The following is a 13,737-nucleotide window of genomic DNA, read 5'->3' as shown; positions in this document are numbered from 1 at the left end:
TGGAGTGTGTCTCAGGCAGAGACAACGGATAAGTTCGGCCTCGCGGTGGAACCTTCCCTGGAATGAGGTCGATTGGGCAGTCCCATTCTCTATGAGGAGGAAGGATATCAGCAGAGGCTTTACTGAACACGTCCGTGAAGTCTTGATATGGAGGAGGCGGAACATCAGATGACCTGGGGAAGGAAGAACAAACAGGAAGAACTTTGGCTAAACAAGTCTCAGCACAGGAGGGACCCCATGCCAGTATTTGCGTAGTCGTCCAGTCAATTGATGGGTTGTGGAGACGGAGCCATGGAAGGCCTAAAACCACTGGATGTGTGGCTCTTGGAATCACTAAAAAAGAAATATACTCAGAATGAAGAACTCCCACTCTCAGACGAACTGGAAGAGTCCTTAAGGAAATGACTGCGTCAAAAATCTTGCTGCCATCCACGGCAGTCAAAGAGATGGACGAGGACAGTCTCTCGGTGGGTAGGGACCACCGTTTAACATAAGCTTCGGTAATAAAGTTCCCAGCTGCTCCGGAATCAAGGAGGGCAATGACGTTCCGATAACGTTGAGCAATTTGGAGCGACACTGGGAGATTACAATCATGAGGAGATGGAGAGGAGATCATTACTCCTAGCCGGCCCTCTCCTGGGCGAGCTAGGGTTTGGAGTTTTCCCGGACGTTCGGGACAGGCATTGATGGTGTGAGACGGAGCTGCACAATAAAGACAGAGAGACTCGGAGAGACGTCTTCGGCGCTCAGCAGGAGTTAAACGGGAACGACCAATTTGCATAGGCTCATCTTTAGTTGGTGACAGTTGGCGAAGAGGAGGAGCAGAAGATTTTGGAGCAGATGATCTTCCACGCTCAGTTGCTCTCTCTCTGAAACGTAAATCAACTTTCGTGCAGAGTGAGATTAGCTCATCTAACTTAGAGGGTAAGTCTCTGGTAGCTAACTCATCTTTAATGCGTTCTGATAAGCCATGCCAGAATGCAGCATACAGGGCCTCGTCGTTCCATGCCAGTTCGGATGCCAGGATTTTAAACTGTATAAGATACTGTCCCACAGTACGTGTTCCCTGGCGTAAACGGAGAATCTCAGATGAAGCAGATGTTATCCGGCCTGGCTCGTCGAAGATGCGCCTGAATGTAGCTACAAAGTCAGTATAGGAGGATAGCAGGGGATCAGACTTCTCCCATAAAGGTGATGCCCAGTCAAGGGCTGAGCCACTGAGAAGGGAGATGATATAGGCAATTTTGGTACGGTCACTGAAGAAATTGCCAGGTAGAAGCTCAAAGTGGATTTCACATTGATTGAGAAATCCCCTGCATAAACTTGGAGATCCATCAAATTTTGCTGGCGTTGGAAGATGAAGATGTGGACTGGAAATGGGTAAGGTGGGTGGGGTTACAGCTGGTGTCACTGTAGTGGACGCACCGGACGTGCCAGGTCCACGGAGGGTCGTTTGAATCCCATCCAGCCGTGTAGAGAGATCCTGGAGACAGCGGATGATGTGGCCCTGTGCAGCCTCCTGATGTTCAAGTCGGGCTGCCAGTTCTTGCATCGGCCTGGCCGCTTGATCCTGGTCTCCGGCTGGATTCATTAGGTCAGTGCTTACTGTCACAACTGAGGGCCTGAGCTGACAGGAGGCAGCCTCAGTTGTAGGGGCTGAGATGTAACGTAACCTGGGAGGTTGTATCAGACCCCTAGACATGTAAGTAACATGTAGAATAACTGCCCGAAGGCGTGACCACGACAACCAGGATAAAAGTCAATGATGTTTATTATGACAAATTCCGTAACACAGCAGCAGTAAAGGAAACATAAAAGTCAACAGAGGATAAATACAATTCCTGGGTACTACAGGGTGGCAAGGGCCACAGGCACTGGTAGTGTGAGACAGTTCTTATAATCTTCTAGTTGGAAAGTCCTTACCAGGCCTGACTGTAGCAATGGAGAGAACCCAGGATCGTACCAGCTGATGTTCCAGGAAAGGCTGGGCTGCTGAAGGTAAAACGGCTGCTGTGGATACTGGCTGGAACCAGACTGTTGTTGGTACGGAGTGGATACTGGCTGGAACCAGTTAAATAATAAACGAACTTGAGAGCGATGAAATAATAATGAAGTTTGGAGTTTGAGAGCGGTGAAATAATAATACCGGTGGAGAGTGGTAAACTGCAGAAAAGGACACCGGCCCTTTAAGAGAAGCTATACACTGCTGGAAGCTGGGCTGGAAGCAGGTGATTGTTTGAGAGCGGTGAAATAATAATACCGGTGGAGAGTGGTAAACTGCAGAAAGGACACCGGCCCTTTAAGAGAAGCTGTACACTGCTGGAAGCTGGGCTGGAAGCAGGTGATTGTTGTAGCTGGAAACAGGTGAGTCCAGAATGGATCGGGGAGTCAGGCTACACCGCAGATGGAATGCTGGTGCGGGTCTCTATAGCAGAAGTCTGGAGACAGGAGCTGGAACCTGGAAGACAACCACAGGAGAGAGACAAACTGGAACTAGGTTAGACAACCAAAGCACTGACGCCTTCCTTGCTCAGGCACAGCATACTTATACCTGCAGCAAGGAAGGGGTTGGCTAGGCAATTATGCAAATCAACAATACAGACAGCAGATTGGTGGAAATAATCAGATGACAAAATCCAAGATGGCTGCGCCCATGCAGACACTTGGAGGGAAGTTTGGTTTGTAATCCATGTGAGAATTGAAACAGTAATGGCGACGCCGGCCACAGGAGACAGGAGACGCCAGACTGACAAGCGCACATTTAACCACGCGGGCACAGCGGAGGCCGCGGCTGATGAAATCACCACTCTGACATTCTGCATGTGGAAACTCAGGAACAGCGGAATCCGGTCCTGGAACGCTGAGCTAGCCTTAGGAGGCATCTGAAGGGTAAGTAATGGCGTCCAGATACCCGGATCGTGACAATTACAACTCACACAGTAAGCAGTTAAAACATACAGTTACAGTTACAGGCCAGCATACAATACCATTATCCTTAATTTATATAAATTCGTCTCTCCATATCACTCTCTCTCTCTCTGTAAAATCATGCAGGAACTGCTGTAGAAGCAACTCCATCATCCTCTGAGACAAAACAGCAACTGACTCCTGTGTAATCAGCAATGTGTTATCTAGTTTTTTGGGGGGAGGGGACTTTCTCATTCATGATGAGTCACTGGTTTGTTCGTGTGCTGAAGTGGTTCAGCCTTGGGGACGTCTGAGGGGCTGGCCTGAGCTTCCTGTCCACTACCTGTTTGGAATATCTATTGTTCTAATAAAAGTGATTTTAGCTTTTCATACATTTAATCATAACTATTTGTTGCAATGTCCTACAACTTAATAACAAGTATCAAATGAATCTACACATTAATCTGGTTGCTTAAATACCAAATATGACAGGTGTATCTGGCTTCGTTCAAATAATACACATACATGACATTACTTCATTATATAATTTTAAATCATCATGATGTCTGGCACTTGATATTATTATAATTATGTACTGTATGAAATAAGTGTCGAATCCATCTCTGTGGCATGTCCATATAAATGCGTGTGTTACCATATTTTGCTGTGCTCGCTACGCGTATTTGCAAGTATAGCGACTCATAATGTGTGTAGTTTGTATGTTCTTTTTATGTAATATTTTTTTGACTTCGACATTCCACCCTTTGGCAGTAATCAGTTACTGCCATCAATTATTAACATAAGAAAAAAAATATTTCATACTATAATCGGTGACCTAGACACAAGTATGTATTCATTTCGCAAATCAGACACTTGACTATATTTGGGGAAGACAGGGAGGAGGACGAGACATCCTCTATATGCACTCGGTGGTCACGGGACCACTGGTTGGCTGTGGGACAACATTCAACCTATAGAGTATGCTGGGACAGTGCTTTGGCCTATAATGTCTGATTTGCGACAAACATTTCACACATACATGTACCTACGTCTTTGTACACTGATGTTTGGATTCGATTGAGGTTCTGCTGGGTAGATGAAGAAGACACAAACAAATCGTGAAAGTGACATATAAAATTTTCATGATTTACATATTCCTATCATTTTCTGAACATTGTTTCCATTTCTGGAACATATGCTAGGTCTGTTTAATAATTGAACAAGGGTTATAAGTAGTGTCCTTCCTAAATAACATAAATCTTCGGCGTTCGGGGAGAGCCACTCATAAACCTTTCTTCCACATATATTAATGAGCTCTTTATCTGCAGTGTGTGAATACCCATTGTCTTATTGTTCCTGATTACCTCTGAACTCCATAACTAATAGACCTTTGCTTTTTCTCTGACTTTAACAAACTGATCGGCTAATCCTGGGATCCTATAAGGAAATCACTCCTTCCTCCAGAACCAGTTCCAGTCCCACACTCGACTCCTCATAAAAAAACCTCGCAAAAATAGAATATCCTGGAAAAAAAATGTTTGTCAGCGGGAAAGAGAGAAAAGAGAAATAGAACAAAACAACTCTTGTTCATAACAAATCAATTACAATGACTGGTCTTTCTGCAATCCTTTAGTACACTCAGGTAGTGTTCAACAGTGCCGCCTCTCAGTCTTCACGGAACAGAGTCTCTGGTGATACTTTTGCGATCTCACTCCATTTACGAGTTCCTTCCGGACTTGCTACTTTCCTGCAATGGGAATCGTGGACCCAAGTCTCTCTCTCGGCTACTTTCACTGGGATAGTGCTGTCAACAAAACTTGGTATGGTCCTTCCCACCTGTCTATTAGGCAACCTGAGCGTAAGAACAATCACATGTCCGTGTAAATGCGTGTGTTACCATATTTTGCTGTGCTCGCTGCGCGTATTTGCAAGTATAGCGACTCATAATGTGTGTAGTTTGTATGTTCTTTTTATGTATTTTTTTTTTACTTCGACAGTATGTACAGATGTAGGTGCAGTGGTCGAAGTGGAATTTTTGAAGAGGGAATGAAACAGTGAAGGTTGCAATTATGCGCGCGCCAAAGTCGCGCGTGCTCCGGAAAAGGGGGCGTGGTCACTCAAAAGGGGCGTGTCCTTCAATGCAGTAGGTCTCCTTATACTATCTAGTACTGGTGCCCCTTTCACATTACAGCACACGGTATGAGCCAAAATTCACATTATGGGGTATATGATCCATTCCGACATGCCTTTGTCGGAATGGATCCGACAACCCCTATTCAAATCTCATCTCAATTCGACTTTTTCAAGTCGAATTGAGATGAGTGACCCAGGAGGAGGAGAGGAGGAGGGGGGGGGGGGGCAGCGGGGGACAGCCGCCGGCAACCAGAGAAGATCAGCGCTACAGTAGCGCTGCAGAAGGATGTCACATAGCCGCCCGACCTCACGGCAGTGTCCACCCGGCTCCAGCAAGCTTGCTGGAGCCAGGTGGACGCTGCCGTGAGCGGCGCGGCTGTGTGACATCCTGCTGCAGCGCTGTGCTCAGTGGCGTAACTACTGCCCCCGCAGTCCTCGCGGTGGCTTGGGGGCGAGGGGCTGCGGGGGCGCCACTGATTTACAGCAGACTGACATGCGGACGAGCGTCCGCATGTCAGTCTGCAGTCTCCTTCCCTCCGCCGCTTTTTGGAGGGACACAGAGGGCACAGCGCGCCTCCCTGTGTCCCTCCTGCTGCATCATCTCCGGCGGCCGCGGGTCTAATAGGGGAAAGTGCCGTCCGTGAGCTCTAATTGGCTCACGAACCGGCACTTCCCCCTATTAGACCCGCGGCCGCCGGAGATGATGCAGCAGGAGGGACACAGGAGAGGTGAGCTGTGCCCTCCGTGTCCCTCCAAAAAGCGGGGGGGGGGGGGGATATCTGGCACTGGGGGGAATATCTGGCACTGGGGCATATATGGCACTGGAGGGAATATCTGGCACTGGGGCATATATGGCACTGGGGGGGGAATATCTGGCACTGGGGGCATATATGGCACTGGGGGGGGTGGAATATCTGGCACTGGGGGGAATATCTGGCACTGGGGCATATATGGCACTGGGGGGGAATATCTGGCACTGGGGGCATATATGGCACTGGGGGGGAATATCTGGCACTGGGGCATATATGGCACTGGGGGGGAATATCTGGCACTGGGGCATATATGGCACTGGGGGGAATATCTGGCACTGGGGCATATATGGCACTGGGGGGGAATATCTGGCACTGGGGGCATATATGGCACTGGGGGGAATATCTGGCACTGGGGGCATATATGGCATGAGGGGAATATCTGGCACTGGGGGCATATATGGCACTGGGGGGGAATATCTGGCACTGGGGGCATATGTGGCACTGGGGGCATATTTGGCACTGGGGGGGAATATATGGCACTGTGGGCATATGTGGCACTGGGGGGCATATGTGGCACTGGGGGGGGGGATATCTGGCACTGGGGGCATATATGGCACTGGGGGGGAATATCTGGCACTGGGGGCATATATGGCACGGGGGGGGAATATCTGGCACTGGGGGCATATATGGCACTGGGGGCATATATGGCACTGGGGGGGAATATCTGGCACTGGGGGCATATATGGCACTGGGGGCATATATGGCACTGGGGGGGAATATATGGCACTGGGGGCATATCTGGCACTGGGGGCATATCTGGCACTGGGGGGGAATATCTGGCACTGGGGGCATATGTGGCACTGGGGGGGTATATGTGTACCTGGCACATGGGGGGGGCTATATTTGGCACTGGGGCATGTGAGTACCTGGCACCGTGGGGGAATATCTGGCACTGGGGACATATGTGGCACTGGGAGCACAGCCCTAGCAAAAAGGACTACCTCCTAGCAACGAGCATGACACCCAGTGCATGAAACACCTGGCAACGAGCATGACACCCAGTGCATGAAACACCTGGCAACGAGCATGACACCCAGTGCATGAAACCCCTGGCAACGAGCATGACACCCTGAGCATGAAAACCCCTGGCACCGTGCATAGAACCAAGAGCATGAAACCCCTGGCAACGAGCATGACACCCAGTGCATGAAACCCCTGACAACGAGCAGGTAATTGAAAAGTAATTAGAAGCCTTACTGTAGGACTTAATGTGTAATGGGCATTACGGTGTGTGGCATAACGTATCACGGACATTGCGGTGTGTGTCATAATGTGTCACAGGCATTACGGTGTATGGTATACTATATCGCGGGCATTGTGATATGTGGTATAATGTCTCAGGGTCATTGCAGTGTGTGGCATAATGTATCACGGACATTGCGGTGTGTGTCATAATGTGTCACAGACATTGTATGTGCTATAATGTATCAGGGGCATTGCAGTGTGTAGCATAATGTATACCGGGCATTGCGATTCCTGTCATAATGTGTCACAGGCATTACGGTGTGTGGCATAATGTGTCACAGGCATTACGTTGTGTGGCATAATGTGTCGGGGGCATTACAGTGTGTGCATATTGTATCATGTGCATTATTGTGTGCGGCATAATGTCTAAGGGCCATTGCAGTATGTGGCATAATGTATACTGGGCATTACTATAAGGAGGAAAAATGACAAATAATGTAAGGGGCATGAATCAGGATTATTTTTCTTTCCTGTGGTGGCCAACGTATGGGCGTGCAGGTTGCAAAACTGGGGTATAAGGTAGTCTTTTCCTGCAATGCCACGCCCCTTTATGCGAAACCACGCCCATTCCAACGAAACCACGCCCCTTTTTGCCTTCGGCGCGCGCATATTTGTCCCTTTCTTGCTCCCAATTATGGAGCATAAAGGGGGGGGGGGGGGGCGCCGCAGAATTTTTTGGCTTGGGGGAGAAAAATTTCTAGTTACGCCACTGGCTGTGCTGTTGCGCTGATCTCCTCTGGCTGCCCACGACAGTCCCCCATCTCCCTGCGGCTCTCCCCCCTCTCCTCTGGGTCCGCATCTCAGTCCAACATCTTTTGATGTCGGACTGAGATGGTCGAAAAGGGGGCCCAAAACCTGTTGGTTTTGGCCCTGTTTTCGACACAAGGACGTGGATCGGCAGCTATTCTGCCGATCCACGTGTTTTTTGACAAGTCAAATTCACCGAATTGTCGAAAATATTGAATAGGTCGAATCACGATTCGACCTTAAAAAGTCAAAAACTGCCGTCTTTTCGGCACTTTTCGACTTCAATTGAATATACCCCTAAAGCACACGGTATGAGCCGAAATTCACATGATAGCACACGGTATGAGCCGAAATTCACATTATAGCACACGGTATAAGCCGAAATTCACATTATAGCACACGGTATGAGCCAAAATTCACATTATAGCACACGGTATGAGCCAAAATTCACATTATAGCACACGGTATGAGCCAAAATTCACATTATAGAGTTAGGGGATCCTACCCCCTCAATTAACTAATCATGTGGGGCCCTTAATTAACTAATCCTGTGGGGCACTGTGGTGAGGGGAGCCTACCCCCTTAATTGACTATTTGCAGAGTTTAGCAGCAGAAGGGTTGCAGCGGTTTCTCACCCCAAGCTGCGGCACTTCTGCCACCTCCGACACTCCACGTCTTCGGCGCCACCCGGGATGCAGTGCACCGCACCGGGGATGCACCCTTTTCAGTGTGGTCTGCTGCGCTCTGAAGGGGGATCTTCTCTCCTGCTGCAGGATCCTGAAGTGCGCCGTCCTCCTCGCTGTTCCGCACCGTCTTCTTTAAGCCAGCTGGGGTCTTCTGCGGGTCCTTGCTCCGGTAAGCGTGTGACCTCCGTGATGCCGGTGCTCCCGTTGCTGGTCAGTCTCCTCCCTTGCTGCAGGGTCCCGCTCCACTGAAGGTTGGATGTCCTTCCCCGGTCCTGCGGCTGCCTGGACTGCTCCTCTTCTGCGGCGTCTTCTCCAATCAGCGCGGATGGCTCTGGTCGCTCTGGTGACAAGCACAGGCAGCTCCTCCCTGGCGTTGGTCCTCTCCTGGTCCTGCGGCTTGCTCCCTCGCGTCTCTTCAGCTGGTGCGCATGTCTCAGCCTCCGGTCTTCGTGAGTCCTCCAGGGCTCCTTCCTACGTGCTGCTGCTGTCTGCTAATTAAACAATATATATACTTCCGGGTCTGTGGAGAAGTGCCGCTACTTCGACCTACATACAATATATATACATATATATATATATATATATATATATATATATATATATATATATATATAGTAGATATTCTGCACTCACTTTAACATGAAAAAACAGCATGCCGAGTACCATCCATAGTGAAACTTTACAGCATAAACAGGACAGAAATTGGCGGCATTCACAGACTTTTCAGAAGCCAAAGGGACACAAAAGCCTTCTAGCGCTTAACGTTTCGGTTTATTTCAACCGTCATCAGAAGCAATACACATCTTACAAATAGACATACCTTTATACACAAACATAAACATATGTTTGTGTATAAAGGTATGTCTATTTGTAAGATGTGTATTGCTTCTGATGACGGTTGAAATAAACCGAAACGTTAAGCGCTAGAAGGCTTTTGTGTCCCTTTGGCTTCTGAAAAGTCTGTGAATGCCGCCAATTTCTGTCCTATATATATATATATATATATATATATACACACCTACACATAAAACACATACACACAAATATCCACACACATAGAAGACATACACACAAACACACACAGAAACACACGGATACTCCTGCTTACCCCTCCAAGCCGGACACACACACACAGAGAAACACACGCATACTCCTGCTTAGCCCTCCAAGTGTACACACACTTCTGCTTACCCCTCCAAGCCAGACACACACACACACTCACACACACACACACACACACACACACACACACACACACACACACACACCAGGGACATGCGGTGACACGCACACTCCTACTTACCCCTCCAGGCAGTACACACACACAAACAGGCACACGCACACACACCCCCCTGCTTACCCCTCCAGCAACATAAATACATGCCTGCTTACCCCTCCATTGCTGGACACATGCACACACACACACCCCTGCTTACCCCTCCAACAACACACACACACACCCCTCCATTGCTGGACACATGCATCCCCCCACCCCTCTTACCCCTCCAATAACACCCACCCACCCATCCATTGCTGGACACACACACACACACACACACACACACACTGCTTACCCTTCCAACAACACACACACAAACCCCTCCATTGCTAGACACATGCACTACCACCCCCACCCCCCGCTTACCCCTCCAACAAAACACACAAACCCCTCCATTGTTGGACACATGCATGCATGCACACCCACCCCACCCCTCCCCTCTTACCCCTCCAATAACACACACACACACACACACACACACACACACCTCCTTTGCTGGACAGTGGACACGCTTGCAGCTTACCCCGGGCTCTCCATCATTGTCAGCGGGCGGGTGGCAGGTGCGGATCGGGGCCTTCCTTGTCTGCGCACACTGGCGCTCAGTCACAGCGGCGGCCAGGATGCAGACGGCAGTCTGTGGCGGAGGCCTTCCTTCGCGGCGCACACTGGTGCTCAGCCGCTCACAGCGGCGGGCGGGAGTCAAACGATAGGTCCTGGGTCCTCCCTCTATTCATTGCACTCTCCTGGCTGCGTCTGCGAGTTCAGTGAATAGAGGGAGGGCCCAGGACGACACGACACGTCTGGAGGTCTCATAACGGTGCTGGCGGACTAGCAGCGGCAGCCAGCATGGGGCGAGCGGGCCGTGCAAGTGCCGGTGGCGCCCACTTCTGCTGGGGCTGTCACGGCGCCCAGGGCACGTGCCCTGCTTGCCCCATGCTAGTTACGCCTCTGTGAGCAGGGCCCTCCTACCTCTATGACTTTTACCCAGTTTTGTTTTATCACTGTTGTTTCCAATTGTAAAGCACAATGAAATTTGCTGCGCTATATAATACCCCTTTTCCACTTAAAGCACGGGTGGCAGCCGTGTCGCCTGACACGGCTGCGACCCGTGCTACAGCCCCCTAATGACAGTGCTCACCAACCCGGGGTGACGCGCTAGTGACGCGGCAGGGGCGGCGCTGGGAGATCACATGGTCTCCCAGCGTTGCCCTCCCTATACACAGTGAACGGGAGCCGTGTCGCCTCGACACGGCACCCCGTTCACACTAGACAGCTAGCTAGGATTCCCGGATCACTTGATCCGGGAATTTGCCGGGGGACCCGTTTCCACCAGGGAAAAACACGGGTAAATGCGCGCCCCCGCGCATTTACCCGTGTTTTAAGGAGCTAGTGGAAAAGGGGTATTAGAAACTAAAAAAAATAATTTAGCACTGCACAGCAACATGTTTGATAAATGGGGCCATGATGTTGTCTGAATTAGAAGCTGGAGCAAGAATGAGGAGTCAATAGAAGCTGGCCGAAGTAGATGCTAACTTCTTATGGGGGTTACACACAGCACCACTGCTGATCAGTGCGCTGATCTCAGCCACATAACGGCATGCACAAGATGGAGGAGCTGTAGAAATGTTACACTACTACACTACAGTATATGCCTGAGTTTAGCAGCAGCAGCAGCGTCCCCCCCCCCCCCCCCCCCACAATGTCTGACACAGGAACGCCCCCGGCAAGCTTTCCTCGTACACTGAGGAGAACAGAGGCAGTACAGTCAGTGCTGCCGGGTGGGCAGACACACAGAGCTGCAGAGGCTGCTGCTATTCAGCCCATTTCACCATGACACGGAGACATCGGAACTAATTCTCTCTCACTAGTGGAAAAGACTCCCGTGGAGCAGGGCAAGACTTCCCCCGTGGAATATATGGATACCAGTGAGGATCTTGTTCTTCTTTATGGTTTAGCTGGGAATGAGGAGTGAGCACAATGATAGTCACACGTGAGTTACTCAGACTTCTTCTCTCATCTAGGTGCAGGAGGCGCTGTACATGGGGTCAGGGCAGGTGTGTGCTCGTAGCCATGTGTGGCCGGGAGTAGGTGCATCTGCTCCTTGTGGTACAGCAAGCCCATAGCCCACCTTTGTACATGGGGTCAGGTCAGGGCAGGTGTGTGCTTATAGCTATGTGTGAGCGAGGGTAGGTGTATCTGCAGTGTAGTAAGCCCACAGCTCACCTGTGTACATGGGGTCAGGTCAGGGCAGGTGTGTGCTTATAGCTATGTGTGAGCGAGGGTAGGTGTATCTGCAGTGTAGTAAGCCCACAGCTCACCTGTGTACATGGGGTCAGGTCAGGGCAGGTGTGTGCTTATAGCTATGTGTGAGCGAGGGTAGGTGTATCTGCAGTGTAGTAAGCCCACAGCTCACCTGTGTACATGGGGTCAGGGCAGGTGTGAGCGAGGGTAGGTGACTGCAGTGAAGTAAGCCCACAGCTCACCTGTGTACATTGGGAATGGTGTAATGTGGCTCCTGGTACCACTGCTGCTAAAGCTCTAATTATCACAGGGCAATCATACTGCTGCTGGCTCATGTATTATGGTTTGATCAGTTTTTATTTCTGGTGATTTGTAGTAATGGGGCGTTTGGGGTCTGGGACTGAGGGTCGACAGCACAAAGGTCGACGCCAATTGGTCGACACACCTTAGGTCGACATGGACAAAAGGTCGACATGGACAAAAGGTCGACATGGACAAAAGGTCGACATGAGTTTTTTATGTTTTTTTTTGTGTCGTTTTCTTCGTAGAGTGACCGGGAACCCCAATTAGTGCACCGCGTCCCCTCGCATGGCTCGCTTCGCTCGCCATGCTTCGGGCATGGTGCCTTCGCTCCGCTACCGCTTCGCTTGGCACACTTTACCGTTCCAATCGTAGTCCACGTGGATCGTTAAGTATGAAAAGGTTCAAAAAAAGAAAAAAATCGTGTGAAACTCATGTCGACCTTGTTCCTGTCGACCTTTTGTCCATGTCGACCTAAGGTGTGTCGACCAATTGGCGTCGACCTAAGGTGTGTCGACCTTTGTGCTGTCGACCTGGAGTCCGGATACCGGCGTTTGCATGGCTACTTCTGAGTGACTTGAAAAGTGCAATAGGGCGTATTAGGACTTTTTCTTTAAAATAGAAAAAAAATATTTGTTTTTAATGGAAATCTGGATATTTAATGGAAATTTGGATATGGGATACTCAACCTGTACATCCAAAAATAAACTGGTATGTTAATTGTCTCAAAAACAAACAAAATTTCAACCCTAGTGTGTATGTGTGTACAGGTAGGGAATATACAGTTGTGCTCATAAGTTTACATACCCTAGCAGAATTTGATTTTCTGGCCATTTGTCAGAGAATATGAATAACTCACAAACTTTTCTTTCATTCATGGTTAGTGGTTGGGTGAATCCATTTATTGTCAAACAACTGTGTTTACTCTTTTTAAATCATAATGACAACAGAAACTACGCAAATGACCCTAATCAAAAGTTTACATACCCCAGTTCTTAATACCGTGTAGTGCCCCCTTTAACATCAATGACAGCCTGAAGTCTTTTGTGGTAGTTGTGGATGAGGCTCTTTATTTTCTCAGATGGTAAAGCAGCCCATTCTTCTTGGCAAAAAGCCTCCAGTTCCTGTAAATTCTTGGGCTGGCTTGCATGAACTGCACGTTTGAGATCTCCCCAGAGTGGCTCAATGATATTGAGGTCAGGAGACTGAGATGGCCACTCCAGAACCTTCACTTTATTCTGCTGTAGCCAATGACAGGTCGACTTGGCCTTGTGTTTTGGATCATTGTCATGTTGGAACGTCCAAGTACGTCCCATGCGCAGCTTCCGGCCTGATGAGTGCAAATTTTCCTCCAGTATTTTCTGATAACATGCTGCATTCATCTTGC

At 49.4% G+C, this 13,737-nt stretch overlaps 1 protein-coding gene across 2 annotated transcripts in view; it reads left to right on the top strand.

The window, feature by feature from the left end:
- LOC134933196 (rho GTPase-activating protein 7-like) overlaps positions 1 to 13,737 on the top strand; it is a 426,624-nt gene that overhangs the window by 329,172 nt on the left and 83,715 nt on the right. The window contains exon 1 of one of the 2 annotated variants that reach the window (XM_063928235.1): positions 11,539 to 11,799. The exons of the other annotated variant lie outside the window; for it this stretch is intronic. Coding sequence (XP_063784305.1) covers positions 11,787 to 11,799 — 13 coding nt within the window. The 5' untranslated portion in view covers positions 11,539 to 11,786. Of the gene's footprint in view, positions 1 to 11,538; positions 11,800 to 13,737 lie in introns of those variants that run through there. 2 annotated transcript variants of the gene reach the window in all.

This window comes from Pseudophryne corroboree, chromosome 6, assembly GCF_028390025.1.
Source record: "Pseudophryne corroboree isolate aPseCor3 chromosome 6, aPseCor3.hap2, whole genome shotgun sequence".
Taxonomy (NCBI): Eukaryota; Metazoa; Chordata; class Amphibia; order Anura; family Myobatrachidae; genus Pseudophryne; species Pseudophryne corroboree.
The sequence above is the reverse complement of the archived record's forward strand: the minus strand, read 5'-3'. Positions and strand labels throughout refer to the sequence as shown.